This window comes from Choristoneura fumiferana, chromosome 25, assembly GCF_025370935.1.
Source record: "Choristoneura fumiferana chromosome 25, NRCan_CFum_1, whole genome shotgun sequence".
Lineage (NCBI taxonomy): Eukaryota > Metazoa > Arthropoda > Insecta > Lepidoptera > Tortricidae > Choristoneura > Choristoneura fumiferana.
In genome coordinates, this window is record NC_133496.1 from 9,558,135 (window position 1) to 9,581,566 (window position 23,432).

The window sequence follows — 23,432 nt, forward strand, 5'->3', positions numbered from 1 at the left end:
CAAAAAGTAGGACAAAAATTAAAAACATATTTAGTTTAAAACATTCTTCAGTTGTTAACATTTTGTGTAGTACTGCCAAGGACATAAATATACCATTTAAAACTGCACAAAATTAGAATCATCCTAATACTCATTAATACATACACATTGAAGAACTCATAAGTATGTATACTACACATACACTAATTTGTATACATCAACTGTTACATTAACATGTATATGATATTAAGCTAAAAAATAAATATTCACATATATGTAACTATTGTAGCTGCCAACCCTAACGCTCCGCGCAGTCATAGGTATAAATATAAATTTCAAGAATACGGCTAAGTTACTTGTATTGTGATGTTAGTTACATTTGGCACTTAACATTATTTTTGGATATATAAAAGTTTTCCAAAAAGTTTGTCGGACTAATGTGCCATCAGTCTTGCAGTGAGCAGCTTCATACAATTTTGAAGCAGTGAGCCGTCCCTGCCGAATATAATGCCAATATTTACTATTTACCTGATTTGCTGTTTCTTGGTTTATTTTTTCTATATCATCTTTACCTATTTGGTGATCTAATGTGTCTTTAAAATATTCAAAATCATGATTACTTTCCTTTTCAAAAAAATCTACCGACATGTCAAAGAGATTAAAAGTTTTTTTTTTTAATTGTTGTTGTAAATTACATATTAGTGAACCTTTTGCATCTCTTTGCACACATTGTTCATAAAAAGTTTGTAAAATTGTAGGATCTCTTGGAGCCATCTTAATTTTTTTAACATTTTTGTATACATCTTCTGCCAAAACATGTTTAGTTCGTTCAGATCCCAAAGTAGGCTTAATCCAGAAGCATTGTGTAGATGTGCAGGAAGGCTCACAACTCTGCTTTTCAAGCCAAAATAAAAGCAGTAAAGAATGCTTGCAGCCACCTTAAAAAGAAGAGGTTGGTATAAATAACTGATTGATTTGAGGTTAAATTGGTAACATCCTGCCTATTTTTTTATATTTGTAAGTAATAAAAAAAACATTATAAAAAAACTATAGTTACAAAAAGACTTTTTTTTAAATCAATCAAAGTTACGCAAGGAAAGATTTAATAGATCTTACCTGCAGAAGCTGCACAATCAGAACAGTTTGACTAAGATTTCGGCATCAGTTTCCCTTATTTTGGCCATTACAGTATATGACTTTTGTGTTCTATGCTCTGGTACAATTCTGGCTTTGACAATACAGATTCCCAAGCTTCTCTGCACTTCCACATATCCCACAGCTGAGGACAAGTAACTATCCCGGGATGACCTAAAAAGGGGAGAAAATAAATTCAACTGTAGTACTATTTAATTTGGTATCAAAATAATAAAGTTGTTATTTTTAAGCCAGAAATTTACTTACATAAGAGCTTTAGCTCCTCTTATTTCAGCGATGTTGTGGTTGCTAGAATTCGTCATGAACTCCAGTATCATAACATTGTCCACTAGTGGCAAATTCCGGGAATCGGCTTTTTCGAAATTAGCCGTCCTTTTGGCCATTTTCTGTTCCGTTAGAGGATAATATGCTGGTTTTATTTACTCTTTGTGTTTAAATAACAAACAAACTACAATTACTACAAAACGAAACGATACGTCAACGTCACGATTGTGTTTGACTTAGACTAGACAGACGTCGGTGTTTTTTTTTTGAATAAGGCATAGGAATCATTATCCATTGTTCATTTGATGACGTAGAGAAAGGTCATTTGAAGATCAAAACATTTCAACGAATATCTTAATAATGTATGTTTTTTTTTTAAATCTGATACATAGAAACTGTACCGAAAGCTTGTTTCTCGAAATGGTTTTGAGATTTCCATACATATTAAAAAAGTTAGCATGGCTAAATTGGTCATGCTTCATTTTTTTTTTGGATGGTTATTATAATGTATTTGATAAATATAGACTATTTTAAGAAACTAATTTCGGTATTTTTTTTTTTAATTAATCCTATCTACTATAAAAATATATATCAATTTATTGCTGGCGTGACGTCATCAAATCCTCAATGGATAGTGTAGTCTTTGACTGCACAAAAAAAAACAGTTTCGTCAACGTCAAGGTATTAACGTCACCGCGGACTGCTAAACTCAAAAACTTGAAATCGCATACGGAACTTGTTTAAAATGGAAGGCTACAAGTGTTTCGTCCCTTTATGTCCGAATAACAGCCGGGATAACCCGGATTTGTTATTCGTACCAATCCCAGAACGACTGCAAGAGGAATGGTGTCGTAAAGTGGAACAAAAATACATCAAAAACTATTTGCAGTTTTGTTGTGAAGATCATTTATACGTATGTACTTATTTAAAACAAACACATTACTTTTACACAATTGTTTGTATATAATATAGTCGCTTATATATAATAATAAAGTCTTGACCATTGAGTACTCGTATAAATTAGATCGTATTTATTAATTATTATAATATTGTTTTATTTTGCAGCGAGAAGATATCCAAAATTATTACAAATGTAAGCTGATGAATGAGCAACCAGTAATGGCACGAAATGCTCAGCTTCGACGCGTTCCATTAACTGTGGGTCAGAAGCGATCTGTTTTGTGTGATTTACTACGATGCGAGGACACACAAGAAACACCAAAGAAACAAAAGTTAAACCAAAATATAATACCTAGTACTTCAGGATCAACATTACCAATCAAAGTGAATGCTGCAGTGCAGTGTGAAAAGATTGTGTGTTTTGATAAGGGAACAAATACACACTTTAAGAAGAAGATATTATGCCAAAGTCCAAGAAGCAGTACCTCACTGTGGGAGGAAGAAGTTGTCAATGTACAAGAGGCATCTAGTCCTTCAATAAATAACTTTCCTTCAGAAACAGAAAGTGAAGAGATTGTTTCAACTAAATCTAATTTGAAAAATCTATTTTTAGCACTAATCTATAAAAACCCAAAAACTTATTTAGGTTTTCCTCAAAAATATGTTTGGTTAATAAACACTATAGTAGAAAAAAGTGCAATAAAAACAAGTATTATGTCTTTGATAATTACATTATTCAAAATCAAACAGAATGACACATTGGATAGAATGTGTGATGTATTTGAAATAACTCGACCGAAGATGACAAATCTTTTCCAACAAGGTGTAGAAGTGTTGGCAAATTATTTCCAAAACTTTATATTCTTGCCATCAGCCTTACAAATAAAAAGAAATTTACCTCTGGTTTTCAAAATTGACTATTCCAATGTGCAAATGATAATAGACTGCTTTGAAATTCAGATAGAAAAACCCACAAATCCTTTGAGGCAATCTCAAACCTGGTCTCAGTATAAAAGCTGTAATACTTTAAAATATTTAATTGGTTGTACTCCAAGTGGCTTTATCAGTTTTATATCCAAAGGTTATGGTGGGCGGATTTCTGATAAAGCCCTTGTGGAAAAGAGTTGCCTGATCGAATGTCTTCCTGTTAACGCAGTGATATTAGCCGATAGAGGCTTCAAAGAAATTGAGTCTGCATTAGTAAATAAGAATATAAAACTATTGCGTCCACCAAGCGTTTACGCAAATCAGAAACCTTCCAGAGAAGAAGTCCTTAAGAGCAAAACGATTGCAAGTTTGCGAATCCATGTTGAGCGTGTCATCAGGCGAATTAGAGAATTTAAAATCTTAAAGCCCCACTCTGTTGTCAATCACAAACATGTAGGCTTCTTGGATCAAATCATAATGATTGCTTGTGGGCTTATAAATTTGCAGGGTGATTTAATAAAAATAAACTGAATTTGTAAAGACATGAATTGTTTTATTTTAATAATAATAAAATATGTTTCTGTGATACAAAAAGTAGGACAAAAATTAAAAACATATTTAGTTTAAAACATTCTTCAGTTGTTAACATTTTGTGTAGTACTGCCAAGGACATAAATATACCATTTAAAACTGCACAAAATTAGAATCATCCTAATACTCATTAATACATACACATTGAAGAACTCATAAGTATGTATACTACACATACACTAATTTGTATACATCAACTGTTACATTAACATGTATATGATATTAAGCTAAAAAATAAATATTCACATATATGTAACTATTGTAGCTGCCAACCCTAACGCTCCGCGCAGTCATAGGTATAAATATAAATTTCAAGAATACGGCTAAGTTACTTGTATTGTGATGTTAGTTACATTTGGCACTTAACATTATTTTTGGATATATAAAAGTTTTCCAAAAAGTTTGTCGGACTAATGTGCCATCAGTCTTGCAGTGAGCAGCTTCATACAATTTTGAAGCAGTGAGCCGTCCCTGCCGAATATAATGCCAATATTTACTATTTACCTGATTTGCTGTTTCTTGGTTTATTTTTTCTATATCATCTTTACCTATTTGGTGATCTAATGTGTCTTTAAAATATTCAAAATCATGATTACTTTCCTTTTCAAAAAAATCTACCGACATGTCAAAGAGATTAAAAGTTTTTTTTTTAATTGTTGTTGTAAATTACATATTAGTGAACCTTTTGCATCTCTTTGCACACATTGTTCATAAAAAGTTTGTAAAATTGTAGGATCTCTTGGAGCCATCTTAATTTTTTTAACATTTTTGTATACATCTTCTGCCAAAACATGTTTAGTTCGTTCAGATCCCAAAGTAGGCTTAATCCAGAAGCATTGTGTAGATGTGCAGGAAGGCTCACAACTCTGCTTTTCAAGCCAAAATAAAAGCAGTAAAGAATGCTTGCAGCCACCTTAAAAAGAAGAGGTTGGTATAAATAACTGATTGATTTGAGGTTAAATTGGTAACATCCTGCCTATTTTTTTATATTTGTAAGTAATAAAAAAAACATTATAAAAAAACTATAGTTACAAAAAGACTTTTTTTTAAATCAATCAAAGTTACGCAAGGAAAGATTTAATAGATCTTACCTGCAGAAGCTGCACAATCAGAACAGTTTGACTAAGATTTCGGCATCAGTTTCCCTTATTTTGGCCATTACAGTATATGACTTTTGTGTTCTATGCTCTGGTACAATTCTGGCTTTGACAATACAGATTCCCAAGCTTCTCTGCACTTCCACATATCCCACAGCTGAGGACAAGTAACTATCCCGGGATGACCTAAAAAGGGGAGAAAATAAATTCAACTGTAGTACTATTTAATTTGGTATCAAAATAATAAAGTTGTTATTTTTAAGCCAGAAATTTACTTACATAAGAGCTTTAGCTCCTCTTATTTCAGCGATGTTGTGGTTGCTAGAATTCGTCATGAACTCCAGTATCATAACATTGTCCACTAGTGGCAAATTCCGGGAATCGGCTTTTTCGAAATTAGCCGTCCTTTTGGCCATTTTCTGTTCCGTTAGAGGATAATATGCTGGTTTTATTTACTCTTTGTGTTTAAATAACAAACAAACTACAATTACTACAAAACGAAACGATACGTCAACGTCACGATTGTGTTTGACTTAGACTAGACAGACGTCGGTGTTTTTTTTTTTGAATAAGGCATAGGAATCATTATCCATTGTTCATTTGATGACGTAGAGAAAGGTCATTTGAAGATCAAAACATTTCAACGAATATCTTAATAATGTATGTTTTTTTTTTAAATCTGATACATAGAAACTGTACCGAAAGCTTGTTTCTCGAAATGGTTTTGAGATTTCCATACATATTAAAAAGTTAGCATGGCTAATTCTTCACCGGTAGTATTATTTATTACGCCTGAGCCCTACGCACTTTAATCATCGCGTTTATATCTTGTTCATTGCCTCTATATGACTTCTGTCAGCATAAGTGCGTGACGTCAGCTAACACGCGGTTAGTACGTGGACTCACCTATTGATGGCCAGAGATATAACTATGTTAATAGAAAGAGATGAAACTACCATAGTTCTTTTAGACACAATAGATCCATTTCTCATTAATTCCAAAATCTGAGACATTTGTTTCATGTCCGTCTGTATGAAATAATAATAATAATACTGACACTTGACACCAATTGACCTATTCCCAAACTAAGCAAAGCTTGTACTATGGATACTAGGCAACGGATAAACATACTTATATAGATAAATACATGCTTAAATACATATTAAACATCCAGGACCCGAGAACAAACATTCGTATTATTCACACAAATACTTGATTGTGGCAGTCAACGTCACTCAGCCTATATACGTCCCACTGCAGAGCACATGCAGGCTTCTCGGAATGAGGAGGCTTGGGCTGTAGTTCCCAGGTCGGCCCAGTACGTATTGGGAACTTCGTACACTCCATTGAATTGTGTTAATTTACCGTAAAGCTCAATAAAATTTTCAAATATTATTTCGCAAGTAAATTCTGAAAATCTTAGGGGTACTTTCGAGCCCGGACTTGAAGCCACAACCTTCTGCTTGAGAGGCCATAGGTCATATCACTGGGCTACCATGACTTCTTTTATGACAGTAGTTGGGCATATTCATACTCAAACTCTTCACATGTCTATTGAAACAAAAGCTTTAAGTCTACATTAAGCGACTACGACTTTGTCCCTAATTTAGTCAAAGCCAGACCTACTACATAGAAACAGGCTTTGGCAACCGTAGTTCTAACCTGATTGCTTGTGTCAGTTACACATGTCATTATCACTTACCTTTACGGGCGACGAAGCGAGCCACAGTTGGAACAGATCTGACGTCACCGACGTACTCCGCGCCTGGTGGTTCGGCCTTGGCGACAGCGGCCCCGTCGAAGTCAAACTGTGCAGTCTATTCACTTCATCACTTGACGCACACTCCTTAAGATACCTCTCCAGAATTTTTGGACTACTCTCTAGCAACTTCTTGAGCTTTGACAAGTCTTCGTCGGTACAATCGTCCGGCGACGAACACACTATCACTTCTTTATACTCTTCAGCGTGCATTATTAGTTCGTTAGTAGCTAAAACGTCGTATACGACACTATTGCCTAAGTTTTCGGGACTAGAATCTATTTCTGTAAGGTAATCGTTATCACATTTTTTGTCCAGTTCACAACCATTCTGATCTGTTATTTCTACAATCATAACTGGTGGGTTTTCTTTCAGCATGTTGTTGTTTTCAGTGACCTCCGGTCTTTTAATGTCTTCTGGTAGTTCGTAGACTAAGCGCATCAGTTCGTGAGACTTTTTCCGTTTGTCACCTTCTATTGCTTTTTCGCTTGTTGCTTTATCTTCTGCAAATTTAGCGCAGTCTTTTTTGGCGTCTGTATTCTTTTTGGCATCGATAGGGGTTTCGGAGGTCATGGCAGGTTCTTTCAGGGTGCGGGTGTGGAGAAATTTTCAGGAATGTTGACCCACATTTCTTTAAACAACTTTAACGTTGAGTACCTGAGGACAAAGAGATAAAATTTTAATAAATTACTTTTTTGTATCGCTATGCTTGCACATTTATTGGTTTTATTTTGATGACATAGTATTTTTTGCAAGTTAATGCCACGAAGTTGTCGCGATGGCTGAGATTATCTGAGGCAAAGAATGGTAGTGGAGTATTAACTTTTGTATATATTTTTTTCCTGTTTTTAGTTATTCAAATTGAATAGGCTTACAGCTGTAATAATGTGTTGTTTTACTTAATAAATGAGTATTTAATAACGTCCAATGCTTTATTGAACTTTGTTATTACGATTCTATGCGTTATTAGCAGAATGCTTTTAACAGACTGGTGTTTTTTGAAATTAAAAATAAGATTTTGGTATGCATCATGGTAGCTTTTAGCATTATTACAGATCACACTTTGTTATAAACTCTCTTAGATGGTTAAAATTTTAAAGCTTTAGCAAGTGCCGTCGACACGCGTAAAATTTATTATATGATCTGCATCGTAACAACACAACAGATTCCTCATAGCGACTCATCACAATTCTAATCGCCGGTGAACATAGTTCTTCGAAGCATCTATTTGGGTAGAGCGAGATATTATTTATTACCCCATTTTATGTTATACGAATGTGATGCAGTAGATCCTTTGAAAGCAGTATGATACTCTTGTTAAAATTAGAAAAATATATATGTGGGATCGTGTGAAGGAAAAACAAACTTCTTCCAATTAAAAATAAAAAAAGTTTATTAAAAATTAAAACTAGTGAATACGTAATACAAAAAAGCAAATGGAAATAGAAAAAACAAATAGCACCAAGGCTCACCCGATCGTAACTCGCAGTCTCTAACTCACTCGCTTGGCCCATTCATTTCACCATTCAAAAATCATCGGTCATTCCGTCCGCTCTTGTCCATCAAATCATTCGTCCGCCAATCCACCCGCATTCCCACAGATATATTAAAAAAATACGGCAATTCTCGATTTTTGGGTTATAATAGGCAATAAACGATAATTAAATAAAATAATTATACGTTTGACAGTTAAAAAAATTCAACTCCTTTCAAATCAAAAGTTTTATTAAATATGTAACAGTGTTAATTAAATATGGTACGAAGTTTATTTGTTGAATAGTATCACATTATTATGAACAAGAACAAAAACGTACGAATACCTACACGAAAAACTTTAATGCAAAACATGTTATGAAGTTTTAAATAAACAAGAAATAAATAAATTTAGAAACACGTGCCATAGAATGAGAATTTCACATCACCGATAATTTTATATACTTAAACTAGTATTTCATGTCAAGCCTTGACACTTAAATAACTTATTTATGAACTACTTACTAAAAACGAAGTATAATATTTATGAGGCATAAGTACATAGAAAGTGAAATGTAATTACCCATCAAAACGTATGTTCATCATGATAATGAATATTTTAGAATTGTAAAATATGATCCAATTAGTAAATTATTCAACAAAAGACAGTAAAATCACTTGTACTTTGCAAAATACTTTAGTATAACAAACAACATTTAATAAATTCATAAGTTAAATAAAAAATACAGAAACAAATGATAATGAAAGATCGACGCACCTTAAAAGTCCCTAGCAATGACACAGTTTTCCTTGTTTGTGACATGTTTTCTACCGTAGAAGTAAGTAATTTTGGTGCAAAAACTTGTCTTGTTTACAAGTCATGCTTTACTATAGACAACCGTAAATAATGGCATTAATGGCAACAGCAAAGATATATTGCAAGTAAGTAATTATGCGGGAAACCGGTGGATGCAAGTGGCAAGTTGTCGTTCATTGTGGCGTTCTAAGGGGGAGGCCTTTGTCCAGCAGTGGACGTCTTCGGGCTGATGATGATGATGATGATGATGAAGTAATTACAATGATTTAGTTTCAGTGACACTTACTTTTTAATCGATTTCAAAAAAGGAGGAGGTTCTCAATTCGTCTGTTTGTTTTTTTCTTTGTGTTTGTTACGCGATAACTCCGCCAATTGTGGGCCGAATTTCAAAATTATTTTTTTGTTGTAAATGACATAGGTACTTCCGAGGTAGTCCTATTGTCACCAAGTCGAGACCTGATGGTAGGATCTTAGAGAAGAGGCATCGACTTCAAACTAGTAGAAAAATATTTTGAAGGTTTTTGTAGTCGGTTCCATTTTTTGTTAAAAAAAATGATGTCATACTATCTATATCCTTATCTATTATTTTTGTAGTCTGATTTTGGACCTACTTATAAGGCACTTAGTCCCATTGCCGACAAATAGCGAATGTTTTTTAGGATGAAAAATTTGTCGTTCGGTGACAAAAGCAATAAAATTTACATAAAAACACTCTATTCTTGGTTCTTCCTGGTGGTAGAACTAGTGCCTATTCTTCAAATTAAACAAAACCAATGCGTAATTTATTAGCTAATCTGTGAAAAAATCTTTAGGTGCTCTCACCCAATTATAAAATTAAGCTAAAACATCATTTTAACATATAATAAGAAATAGGTACTGCTTACTATGTGTTGGTGTTCAATGAAGAGTTATTGTATTGTGCTCTTATTGTATTGTATGTAGCAAATATTGGCCATTTCGGGACCAAAATATTAATAATGCTTTACTGTTCCGTCACAGTAGCTCGCCGATACTACGATTTCACGTAGCTTCCTTCCTTATTTGACATGCTGACATTTTCGGAGAAATTGTTTTCCTTTACCGTCTGTAGTACGGCAGCGACCGATAATATTGACTCATTATTCTTAGATGACTTCAAATGGGAATTGAAGGATAGGGTTCCGTAGCCATTACGAAAAAATCAAGTAATATTTTTCTAAGGATTTCGTATTGTGTAGGTATGTACGGAATCTTCCAAGTTTAGTTATGTTTCATACCTTAGGCTGCTATTTACTCTTGGTAAGTACTAATAACTCTCGAGCAATTTTAGCCGTTATAATTTTTCTTGTAAGTTTGATATATTTGAATTTTTCAAATTTTTCCATCCGACATTTTAGATTTTAGAGGGGGGACGCTCGATTTTAATAAAAATTTGCACTTATTTAAGTTAATATATTTCACAAACAGATCACTGAATAGAAAAATCGTCTTAGCAATCCCCAAATGATTTTAGAAGACCTATCCAAAGATACCCCACTATAGGGTTAGTCAAGAAAAAAAAACACCCCACTTTACGTTTTTTTTTTTTTTAGTTTATTACCCTAAAAATGATGATATCTGCAGTAGAACTAAGGTACGAAGAATTGCGAAACTGAAGTGGCAGTGGGCGGGACACATTTCTCGGAGGACTGATGGCCGGTGGGGTCAAAAGGTTCTCGAATAGCGTCCGTGGACCGGGAGACGAGCTGTCGGCAGGCCTCCAACAAAATTTGAGCGACGACCTGGTTAAGATTGCGGGATCGCGGTGGATGCGGAAAACACAAGACCACTGAGTGGACGTCTTTCGGCTTGTTTTTATTTTAATGCCATTACTATATATTTTAATGGATTTTTATTATTTTGAACATGAAACTACCGTGAGACTCACTCATATTAAATATATTGACCCGGATAGATAACTCACGTCTTAAATCACAAAGCAGAACGGCGGCGCGCAGAGCGCGTGTTGCAGCAGCCGCCGAGTCGCGTTGATCCGAAGACGAAGGGCTACGGATCAGCCCGAAATATGTCAGGCTAAACTCGATTTAAGACGTGAGTTATCCGGGTCAATATATCGTATGTTTTATGTACTGTGCATGTCGTGTACCTACTAAAGAGCGAATAAAATATTTCTATTTTCAAACGATACAAAAGTTTTTCCATTGAATTAAATTCCAAAGTTGTGAAAAATAAGTTATAGGATAAAACGCAAATTTGGACGTGTTTATTTCTAGTAAAGGCCGATTGGCATCAAAAAAAAGTTTTTTTTTTAAATAAATGTTCTTAAAAGAAGAAAATACAAATAAACAATAACAATAGCTTTAAGTCACCCAGACCCATAATTTATACATTAGGTTCTCAATTTATATGATATACAAAGTGTTAATAACCAACTGAAAACCTAAGACACCTCAAACAAAAAATAGGCCTGAAAAACATTTTACATGGCAAATAATCTACAAACAAAGAGCGCCTAAAAAAACCAGCTAAACGTAGTACTTACAATTCACTTAATCGTACAAAATGACTTTCAAAACTTAAGCGACAAGGGTCAGAGATGATGACACAATTAAAAAAATGAGTGAACTATCCAATGTAAGTAGGTAGTGACCGCTTGGGCGGGTTGTGGAAATCTATAAAGAAATGTTTGCGAATAGTAATATTATGAAAGAGGAAGAAAGAATAGATTTCTTCCTTTCTAAATAATAATCTAGTTGAGTACCAAGTCGAAAAGAATACTGAAGAATTGCGTTTCTACGATTCCGTATCTCTCATGGAAAATGTTGGCCGCCTGTCTGTTTATCTATCTCACAAGATACTTTTTTTCAAGGTCATCATGTCAGCCGAAATACGTCCACTGCTGGACATATACCTCCCCCAAGGCTCTCCACTCAGACCGGTCTTGTGCTTTCCGCATCCAACGCGATCCCGCGATCCTAACCAGGTCGTCGCTCCATCTTGTTGGAGGCCTACCGACAGCTCGTCTCCAGGTCCGCGGACGCCATTCGAGAACCTTCGACCTTCTTCTTCGACTTCTGACCCCATCGGCCATCAAGGTATCAGCCTGAAATTACTCCCAAATACTCAAGTCCTGTTTGAAACAGTGAAAAAATCAAACTTCTAATTCAACGTAATCATAAGATACAGCCATTAAAAAAGGACCTCAGAGCAACATAACCGTTCACCATGCTTTCAGCACGCATTAGTTATTTATGTGACTGATACATAATGCCTGATTATGTACAGTCGCATACATAATTTTATCTACATGCATATCATAAGTTTTCTACAATATGTTTAGATATGACCTGCATTTTCGAGTTAGTAGTTCTTGTTTGTAAACAGGCATAAAACCTCAGTTTCAATAAATGACTGACAGTGACAGTTCTAGTTTTTTTAATTCATAAAAAAATCTAGGCTTGACTCGATTTTGATTCTCAAATCGATTGTAATATTCGCAATAAAAAAAATGTATGGAACAATAATTTTATTATTGAATGAACATTCGACTAATTCGATTATCGCGAGCAAACATGATTTTTGTTTTTATTTTAAGATGGTCGAAATTTGAATGTAATTAAAGTGTCGCTTACCGGCACTATAATATAAACATTAAGATGCAACCACAGATAGAAGTTTCTTAATGTAGGTCATTTGCTTATCGTCTCTGAAAATGTTATAGGGAAGTTATGATATGAACGTAGATAAAATAATTATGGACTTCCGCAAAGTAACGCTTAGTAAGCGTAGTTTAGCGCTAAATATTTTATCTACCAACATGCGAGAAACATACTACGATCAGTAAATTAGTAGCAAGTTCCCAGGTGACAACTAATGAATACCAAATGAGATGGCCAGTAATTTTCACCGCTAATTCACAAACTACCGACAAATTGCCGCAACGATCTATGTAAATGGAGCGTTAAAAAGTAATTTGTATACATTTCAGGATAAGTGGCGTGTCAAATTATAGGCTTTGCAATTTGAGTTCAAGTGCCAGAAAACGTGAACTTAGATTACCTGTAACAGGAGTCCACATAAAGTTACATAATATTTTTTGAGCTACGCACTTTTAATCGGGTCTTGCTTAACCAGTTTTTTTTTTAATATTTAAAATATTTAAAAAACTCAGTAGAAGATTATACTTTATGCACTCTAGTGCATAAAACTCTACCATAAAAAAGCCATTTTATAATAATAATAATAATTTTTATTTCGACCAACATAGGATCATAGTATTAGTATTTAGTATTTTATGTTGCCTAGATCCAGCATTTAGTATATAGTATATAGTTTACGAGCATAAAAAGTGAAAAAAACATTAAAGCACTAAACAATATCTAACGTGACTTCATTAAACAACTAACGTTATTGAATAATCGTGCATAAAACAATCTCATCATTAATAGACGCCAAAACTTTGATCGTAAACTCGAAACAATTGAACATCACGCCAATTCAGATTGGTCAATAAATCCCATGACTCTTCTATTTATCTTCGAACAGTTTTCCTTTCTCGTGTGTAAATTATTTTATTTCATTATCGCCCGAGGGAAGGAAACCGGAATTGTCGGATTGCGGTCGCGTGTCGCGGTATCGTGACCGACCGCGACTTTGAGGGACGTTATTTTAAGTGTCAGTTCTGGTATAGCGTGAAAGGTACCACCTTAAATATACTGAGCGATTCAAGAGACGTGAGCACGACCTACGCTAGTAATTGATAATGAATCGTTCACAATCATTTTTTTAAATAAAACACACACTAATTGCAAAGTGATCATGCACTTAGTAAATAATTTACTACTTTTTGTTCTCAACATAAAAAAACGTTCATCTCACTAATATTGGTACGGTATACTGCCGTCGAAATGCAAAAGGACACATCTAAAATTTTGTTCTCAAGAAAAAGAATGTTGAAAGTTTTTTATTTTTGTTGAAAGTTTTTTATTAAAATGGGACTGGGCGGGACACGTCTGCCGCATGCATCCGGATCGCTGGCCCAAAGTAATCACCGATTGGGTTCCATGCGACGGGCACCGGAGCAGAGGCAGACCTAGGAGGAGATGGCAGGACGACCTGGACCGTTTCCAGTCAGATTGGCAAGAGCTGGCCAAGAGTAGAGACGAGTGGAATAAGAAAGGGGAGGCTTTTGCCCTGCAGTGGGACACATTATAAGCTATTAAAAAAAAGGACTTGCAACGAAGTATAAGTAGGCATAAGTACCCAATGTGCCTTTTCTTTTTAACATTTTAGACAAGTCGATACAATGTTAGGATAAATATGCATATTTTCTATTATTTCGCTGATTAAATACAAAAGCGACACAAATAAAAATAAAAATATATTTTTTTATTGCGATAATCACATTTTAAACGCTATTTAATAATTTTGATTTGTGTCGCTTTTGTATTTAAGAAACGATTTATGCATTTCCATTTTAATGGTAAGTACTCAAAATCATTTAACATTAAGTAATAAAAACATTTAGCTTACCTACATAATGTCCTTTATTTTTAATATCACTGAAATGAACCATTTTAACTAAGCATCACTTGAAATATAAATAAAATTAAAACGCATACCTACTTTAAAAGTTTTGCAAAATTTTAACCATAGCCAAATATACAATGGAGAAATCTCTTAAATGCCTAATACCTTTGGTTAATATATTCCGTCCTTAAATGCCGGCGAAAAAAAATGTCTGTGTCAAGTGATTGAACAGAATAGGTACTCAGTAAAACATTCCATTAAATGAAAAATTTGCACTTTAAAGTTTAATATTTCGCAAACACATCACTAAATCGAAGAATCGTCTTCACAACCCCCAATGATTTTATGAGATAGGTTGGATAAGAAAAAAATCACCCCTACTGTGGGAGGTACCATCAGCCAAATAAGTGGTCTACCAATTTTTAAACAAGTTCCTATCAAATGAATATGTCACTAAAGTCGAACTTTCAAGTTGACAGACACGTCTATTGGCATTATTGTTTTCTGACAAACGATTATCAACTTTATTAGGGTGGTAGACCGCATATTTGGCTGCCACATACATTTTTTTAATATTTTTGTTACATATTCATGCAAAATTACATCTTTGTACCACTGATAGTCTCTGAGCAAAGCCGCAAACGGATAGACAGGCAGACAAACAGACATGGCCAAACTATAAGGGTTCCGTTTTTGCCATTTTGGCTACGGAACCCTAAAAATTACATAAATTATTCGGAGATATTTACGCGTATGCCCTTATTTTCTAGCACATTCGCCTTACTGGCCCGTCATAAATCTCCCATCAACCAAAACAATTTTTCGAGCCAAGTAAAACACTTTTCACATCCCGACGGCTCCGTCACTTCATGTTTACCGTCCTTTCAGTTGATTTGCTTCGGTTCTGTATCAATACCGCTTACCATACAAGGGCAAGTGTAACGATTAAAAAATGTATTACAAAAAATTGATCCGAATACAAGAAACCACGAAAATAATATTCCACCAGTCTGAAGTCGGTCGATGCCTCAGCACGAAGCAGGAGTGGAACTATAGTCATCTACCTCACCTACGCACTTTATATTGGGCTTCAATCACTCCTGCTGGCTCGTGCTGAGGCACCGACCGACTTCAGACTGGTAGAAAATTGTGTTCATGGTTTTTTGTAGTCGGTTAAATTTATTGTTAAGTATATTTATTCCACACACTTTTTAGTGTAAATAATCTGAGATAGAATAGTTTAATATCAACTGCTCATCACCTTTGACGAAAGATTGCTTTTTCCGATGCAGAGACGTTCATTATTGAGGAGTCCTGCCTGGTGCTTTACCACCCGTTTTACCATATGCAATACGAGGAGCATAAATTGCTCAGCAACTGTGTTGAAGTAAATAAAATTCAACCCGTGAAATACTTGTTATTGAGTAGTAACTCCGATGATCAACTGTGGCCTTCATCATCAGTTCCATTCATGATGATTTTCAAGAGCAAATGCACGAGCCCTACAACATTTGAAGAGTTTCCTCGATTTCCTTATGATCCAATCATCTGATCCTGATTTGGTGCTTATGGGACCTAATTGAAGAAATTCCTAGACGAATCAAAAAATAATTCTAATCTGTTCATAAATGAGGTAACAAATATAAAAACCGAATTGATAACCTTCTCCTTTTTTGAAGTCGGTAAAAAATAAAAAACCTGACTGCCTTAAAAAAAAACTATAAATAAAAATTAAAAAGGAAAAAAACTAGTTTAAAAATGAACTAAAAGAATTGCCTTGCTCACCCGCGACCTTACTATAGCTAAGCTTATGCAAAATATGCGTGTTCATGCAGTTCCTCCACCTCCACACTGTAAACACAACCGTACACCATGATACCAATTGTTAGACAACAACTGGTAGCATGGTGTACGGTAGTGTCACTCTGAAGATGAGCTCTGGTTGAGTTCGAAACGCGTCAGTGTAGTGTGGTGGTGGTGATAGATGGGTTTGTGAGATTTGTGTGTGTTTTTACAGTGTGGAGGTGGAGGAACTGCATGAACACGCATATTTTGCATAAGCTTAGCTTCTAATTCTTTTAGTTCATTGATATGGACCTCCGCAAAGTAACGCCTGATTCAATAAATTACCTAGTCTAGAATTTATTTAACTGACTTAAACTTCAGAGGCGGGAGCCATTAAACATCGTGACCTAATCAAAAATTCACGGTAATGTGTCCCACCAGAACTGTTGAACTTTTACTTATATAATACACCTCTAGAGTACTGGAATTTTTTTTTGCTTTAAGTTTTTTTATTTTTAAATTAAAGCAGTCGGGTTTTGGATCCTTTTAATTTTATTTCACACTTTTTTGATAATCCTATAATATTATTATATTTAGAATGGGCTAGTATCTTTTATTTGATATTCAATAACAAGAAAATTAAAAAAAAATGATTTCACCTGATGGTGGTGGTACTGATGGAACCAAATAAATCTTTCTTTCCTTATTATCTTTTTTTACCTCAGCCGCCTGCAATGTCGCCGAACCGTCGAGGTAATTTTAGCAATATATAGTACGTGAGATAAATATTAAATATTAGATAGGTATGATAATATACAGAGCGGCAAAACATCTGGCCTTCAATTGTATTGTTACGGCGGTGGGTTAGGTGGTAAACTTTGATCGTGCTTTTCGACCCATTGGAGGCGTTTTCAGTAGGCTGGAATACGGTTTCAGGCCGTTTCAGAGGATGCTCTATCACATATTAGTTTATCAAAATTTCACCCAAGTTACCGTTGTTTTCAGGCGCCTGAAACATGTTTTCAGTCCGTTTCAGGCCACCCTCTATCCAATGACGCCATAACCTGAAAACGGGTTTTCGGAAACGAGTAGAGTGTCTGTCTCTTTCATGTGCTATCTCTCTCACACAGTTACTAGAATATTCCGGAAACATTCGAGATGTAGGTATGACGTCCTAGCTGGACTGTTCTCGAACTTTGTGGACCGATTCACCGGGGGTATATAAGCCGGGTGAGGTTGCGGCGGAGGACAGTGTTTCGAATGCGATACCGAGCGATAAACATCGAAGAGAATCAAAGCGACTTGTAAGTGAGTTTTAGAGTGCGAAATTACTGTGAACTGTTTTTAAGTGTTTTGTAAAGTTAATTAACAGTGTGAAAATAAATCCTACTCTTATTCATCGGTGTTAAAAGTGCTTTTCAATCACGAACCCACCCCACGAACGTAACAGTATTATAACAGGTAATTTTGTATGTAAAGTGGTCCAAATTTTGTGCCGCTGAGTATATATATCATTCAAAATTTAAAACACAATATATTCTTATTACAATACAATACAATACAAATATTCTTTATTGATCACCAAAAGCAGTACAGAGACATTACAAAAATAGAAAAATTCAGGTAGACAATAGGCGGTCTTATCGCAAAAAAGCGATCTCTTCCAGACAACCAATTGAGCACGTTGTAAAATACTGCATTTTTGTGTGTTTAAGGGTGTGATCACAGGTGAACGAGGACTCGATGTACATGCAGCCATTGCAGAGGGATGGCGTCAATACGGATGAAGATGACGAGGCCGATCATCGACCGGAACGGCCGCCTTAGAAGATTTTACTACTAGCAACCCTGAAGCTGGCCCGTCCGGATGGGTACTTGGATGGGATGCTGCATCAATGGTGTGACTTCGGTAGGACACTCACTTTTTCTCTGGCGTTCGGATGCGACAGTCGTATTGGTTCATTAGGGTCGTGTAATTTAAAATCACAACGATTTTCTAAATAGTGATTTTTGTGTTTGATTTAAGATTTAAAATAAATGTTAATGTTACTCGTGTTTTTTTTTGTTCAAAAACCAAAATAGCTTTGAATTTATAAACTCTACAAAATTGATATGAATTGAACGGTTTGCCTAAGACTTCGTTAATCGGTTGATGATGATTGATCGAATGATATGTGATAGTTAGGTATTGATACTTACAATAAATCAGGACATGTTTGTAAAGCAGCCGGATTTTGGCTCGCACTTCCTTTGCAAAATATAAGCAGAGGCAATGTTGACAAACGGTGGTTTGGAGAAAAATGATATCAATTTCCGCTGAAATGATTCAAATGAAAGAGAAATGATGCTTAAAGAATAGCGTTGGTGGAAGGAAAATATTTCATGTCACATCGGAAGCTTTTGTAATTAAAAGTCGCATCCAAATAAAGAAGCCTGAAGCTGTGGTGGCGGAGTGGTTTGACCTATGGGCACTCAAGCAGAGGATCGTGGGTTCAAACCCCGGCTCGCACCTCTGAGTTTTTCCAAATTCATGTGCGGATTTACGGGATCCCTTTGTTTCCCATACATTTTTTGTTCCGAATTTCGATGGTCAGAAATTGATATCCATATAATTTATAAACATAAACATCACTAGTCATAATTTTTGTTCAGTATAATGCTTATTAGCTCTAATATTAATGGCATATAATATTAAATTCTATTAATCACAAAAGTCATACATTTTTAACTATAACGTTCAAAGATCTAACGATAATTATTCAGAAATAGTTTGAGCCATATATTTCATCGTACTAATGGTTTTTGCTCATATCGTTTTAATGCCTAAAGTGTCTAGGTCTAAGAAAACAAATCCATAATATTGATAGGCATATAGATAATTACTCAGAAACATTTCCAGGCATACATTTGAAAGTGCTAAAGTATGTTAGGTTTTTTTTTTTTATAGCAGCCCGGTTAATATTCTATATTTTTTTTTATTATGAACTTTGATTATTATGCATACAACTACAGTTAGGTATACATTCGATCGGTTAAATATTATGTATTGAAATAAATAATATTTTTTTCTGATAAATAATTGAAGTCATTTTTATAATTATTATGAGCGATTTTATTGTATTTAAACGACGATTTTATGACGTTAAATGTTATGACTATCAATCATTATGACCTGCGCAAATCGGAACTTCACTTTATACTGTTTAATGTTATGACTTAAGATAATATGACTTGCAAAAATTATGATGAATAACGTTATGGATTGTTAAAATCGGAGTTTAAATTTTATGGGAAACAATAGATGTGTTTTTTATACTTATACCAAACTATTTAAGAATGTTAAATATTATATTTGTAATTTAATGTTAAAAAATCGATAGGAAAGACAGAAAGAGGATTGATTTAAAAGAAGAAAAATCAGGACTTGATCCTACATTATATCTCCTGGTTTTACGCGACAAGTGACCTATCAAATGTTCTACGGGGCTTCCGAAAAACTTGCCTAATAAAATTTTAAATTGCACTTACGCATAGTGGCGTGTCAGTAAAGCCAAATAAATTCGAGCCGCGAGTAACGGGTAGCATTTACAAATCTTTAATAAATTACCTAATTATAATATAATAATGTCAATACATTGTCAATAGAGACAGAGATGGAGGGGTTGGATTTTGATAATGTTTTATGCGGCGATTAACCTTAACAGTGAACAGTGATCACAAAATTCTATATTGCTCTCGTGTCTGGCATTTTTTAATGCGCAAGTTGTCTCCACGTGGTTTTTGGAATTTTACTATCAAGTTGCAAAAACTACAATCACCGTACAACATCCCTCTCAAAGAGAGTTTACCGTGACACTGGCGAAATTGCCCTATTAATTAGGACAGAAAAGCCATATCTAAAAAGAGAAGAAGGAGGGGTTGTAGATTTTTTAGGTGATTTATTATAATAATATTTTATTATTCTTTCTGTAACATTTTTATCTTTGAGGTATTTTTTTTCCTGTATTTCAAACAATGTATATTGTTTCTGAATAAATAACGATATCTATCTATTAAAAGCGTAATATGCCCGTGAACCTGAAGCAAAAGAGAACTCATAAAACTTTGATACATTTCCAGCAGCCCTTTAAGTATTTCGTTTCTGCAAACACGAAAACACCCGCAGGCTTACTGGACTCAAAAACTAAAACGTAGTGGTTATATGCTCTTTGTCAAAAACTTTGTAGCAAAGCGCAAACTAAAAGCCACAGACAAAGATTTAAACCCTTTGCCAAACCTGCCACAGTATAAACATTCGGCGACCGGATGGCCGAGTGGTTAGAGAACCTGACTACAAAGCTTGAGGTCCCGGGTTCAAGTCCCGGCCGGGGCAGATATTTTTGTATGAATAATACGAATCTTTGTTCTCGAGTCATGGATGTTTAATATGTATTTATCTATATAAGTATGTTTATCCATAGTACAAGCTTTGCTTAGTTTGGGACTAGGTCCATTGGTGTAAAGTGCCTCATGACATTTATTTATTATGATTATTATTTATTTATTCAGACCTCAACAAACGCGTCATTTTGATCGTACGCAGTCAGTGTTGTTCTCTCGCCCTGCCTCACCCAAAATAATGGCCAAGAAAGCAGACCATAAACTACAAAGTTTAGAATTTGAGCCTTGCATCGTGCTGTCCCGTTCACGCTAATAATTTTTAATACAACAGTGAGTGAGATAGTACGATATGAACATCGATTTTGCATTACAGAGTAGCCCCCGGCTGCAAGTGGTGGACGGTGGTATCCTAGTGATTTAATCTTAAGCCGAGTTTAGACTTGCAAGAAAAATCGTGCAAGTTGCATTATATTGCGGCGCTCGATTGACCACTACAAACTCGTTGGCTTTACGGCCTCGCAATGTATTGCAACTTGCATGATTTTTCTTGCAAGTCTAAACTTGTCTGTTGTAGGCACCTCCAAATGTTTCGAAATTCATATGCCAAATAAATTACATTTGGAATTAACCACGAACTTTGCGGTGAAGCAATCCAATGGTGTGTATGAATGAAGTTCCCAAAACGACATTGGGACCGCCCGCGTGGGTACTATTAGCGCAAGCTATCTCATTCTAGGAAGAGGCTTGTGCCCAGCAAAAGAACGAATCAAAATCTTATCAGCCATAAGACGTCCACTGTTACACAAAATAGATGATATATTTCAGATATTATTTCTAGATTGCTTACTGTTTTTTTACTCTGTGCCCCCACAGCATTTGCAAAGCGCAGAAATGACAATAATAAAGTAATAATGGAATTCCTGATATAAACCCATTAAACTTTAATGCTGTTATGCAATTCCGCCTAGTTTATGACCTGCATCTCGTAAATGTATAATCTAGAATTTAACTAGGACTGACGCCTCTAGTAAATTACTGGGTCAAACGCAAAGGCAGACGAGGCAATTTAACCGGCTGAAGTTTTCAGTTACTATGGATTTAAAACTGGCCAAGACTGGCGTGTCGAATACGCCCGAAATAGGGTTCCGTAGCCATTACGAAAAAAATAAGTAATATTATTCTAAGGATTTCGTATTTTGTATGGAATATTCTAAGTTTAGATATATTTTGTACCTTAGGCTGCTATTTACTCTTAAACTACTTATAATTCTCAAGAAAAATTAAACGCCATAGTTTTTCTTGTAAGTATTGTATATACTTACTACCATCCTGAATTTTTTCAAATTTTTTCACCCACCGGTTTAGATTTTCGAGGGAGATTTTAATGAAAATTTGCACTTTAAAGTTGAATATTTTGCAAACAAATCACTGAATCGAAAAATCGTTTTAGCAACCCCGTAATGGTTTTAAAAGTCCTATCCAACGATACCCCACACTGCAAGGTTGGATGAGAAAAAAAATCATCGCACTTTACGTCTATGAGACGTACTGTTATTATTATTATTTTTTATTGTACCATTTTGTCGGCATAGTTTAAATATATATTCGTGCAAAATCACAGCTTTCTAGCTCTGATAGTCCCTGAGTTTGCTCAGGGACGAACAGACAGACAGACAGAGAGACATGGCGAAACTGTAAGGGTTCCGTTTTTGCCATTTGTCAGGGCATGGTTCTGTATTAATGTTGTCGATGTCGTATCTAGATCTAGTCGCATAATTTTCCCGCCGAAACCATCTATTTTTCTGAAATTTTTAAATGGTCATCCTTTAGAGAACTGTAGTTTAGGTTGTTTTTTTAAAATTCTGAAAAAAAAAACAATCTGACAAACAATACATTATGTCAAACATTACGTAATGACTTTCAACAATCATCCCATAGGGCTTATGGGCACGGAAGCAATACCATGCCTTCGGAACCGCTCTGCTTTCAGAGCATGACATGAGTACGTGTGAGCTAACTTAGGGGGCGGCAGGCGTGAGCTTGCCCTCAGAATCCAAAAGCTTAATGGTTACTTGACCTGAAGTATATTTAAGAATCGTTTACCGCACATAAATTTCGTATCAGATAATGCATGCGCTGTACGCTGCGCTCACCGCGTAAGACAATGTTTGGTAATTTGATTATCTGATGCAAAATTGATGTGCGTCAAACGCATTGCGTTTAGCGCAGCGTTTATCGCATAAAACATTCGTGCGCTTAACAAAAACGAACACTTCACTTTTTTACCATTTTGTCGACGGAACCCTAAAATGATTTACTCCATATCATAATTGCTAGACTTTATCCACCTGCATTATGAGGAAAAATAATGGACTCCCGTTCCTAACCACGTGCGTATCGAAATTTCCTGGTCTCTCATTAACATACAATTTTTTTCCTTATAACGCAAGGATTTACGTCATAACATAGTATACTTTGTTTGTTTGTCAACTACTGACCTTATATTAAATATAATGACCCGGATAACTCACGTCTTAAATCGAGTTTAGCTCGACATGTTTCGGGCTAATCCGTAGCCCGAATTTCAACCGGGATAGTGGTTGGACGGTACCTCCGAGTTGGAAAACGGTGTTAAATACTCGTGCTGCGTCATCGGTGTGTGTGAACGTACCTTTACAGAGCGATGTTGTTAGTGTTGTGTGCTACCCTACATTTGACAGTTGTAATGATGATGAAAACGCGGGTAGTTGTGTGCCGGTGTCAGTTTCGTCGGGTAGTCGCGCGAGCAGAGCGGCGG

General features: G+C 35.2%; 1 protein-coding gene and 3 long non-coding RNA genes across 5 annotated transcripts in view; 1 reads left to right on the plus strand and 3 right to left on the minus strand.

Annotated features, from left to right (window-relative positions):
• LOC141442334 (cGMP-specific 3',5'-cyclic phosphodiesterase-like) overlaps window positions 1-23,432 on the minus strand; it is a 121,804-nt gene that overhangs the window by 62,982 nt on the left and 35,390 nt on the right. For both annotated transcript variants that reach the window (XM_074107294.1, XM_074107295.1), the window contains exon 2: window positions 6,616-7,329. In XM_074107294.1, coding sequence (XP_073963395.1) covers window positions 6,616-7,245 — 630 coding nt within the window. In that variant the 5' untranslated portion in view covers window positions 7,246-7,329. The remainder of the gene's footprint in view (window positions 1-6,615; window positions 7,330-23,432) is intronic.
• LOC141442349 (uncharacterized) lies at window positions 59-1,759 on the minus strand. The gene is made up of 4 exons (XR_012452924.1): window positions 1,381-1,759; window positions 1,096-1,287; window positions 552-917; window positions 59-277 (listed from the first exon to the last, which is right to left on the minus strand). It is a non-coding gene; the product is annotated as an uncharacterized lncRNA (long non-coding RNA).
• Window positions 1,864-3,769, plus strand: LOC141442352 (uncharacterized). Its single transcript, XR_012452927.1, has 2 exons — window positions 1,864-2,311; window positions 2,464-3,769. It is a non-coding gene; the product is annotated as an uncharacterized lncRNA (long non-coding RNA).
• Window positions 3,872-5,438, minus strand: LOC141442350 (uncharacterized). Its single transcript, XR_012452925.1, has 4 exons — window positions 5,193-5,438; window positions 4,908-5,099; window positions 4,365-4,729; window positions 3,872-4,090 (listed from the first exon to the last, which is right to left on the minus strand). It is a non-coding gene; the product is annotated as an uncharacterized lncRNA (long non-coding RNA).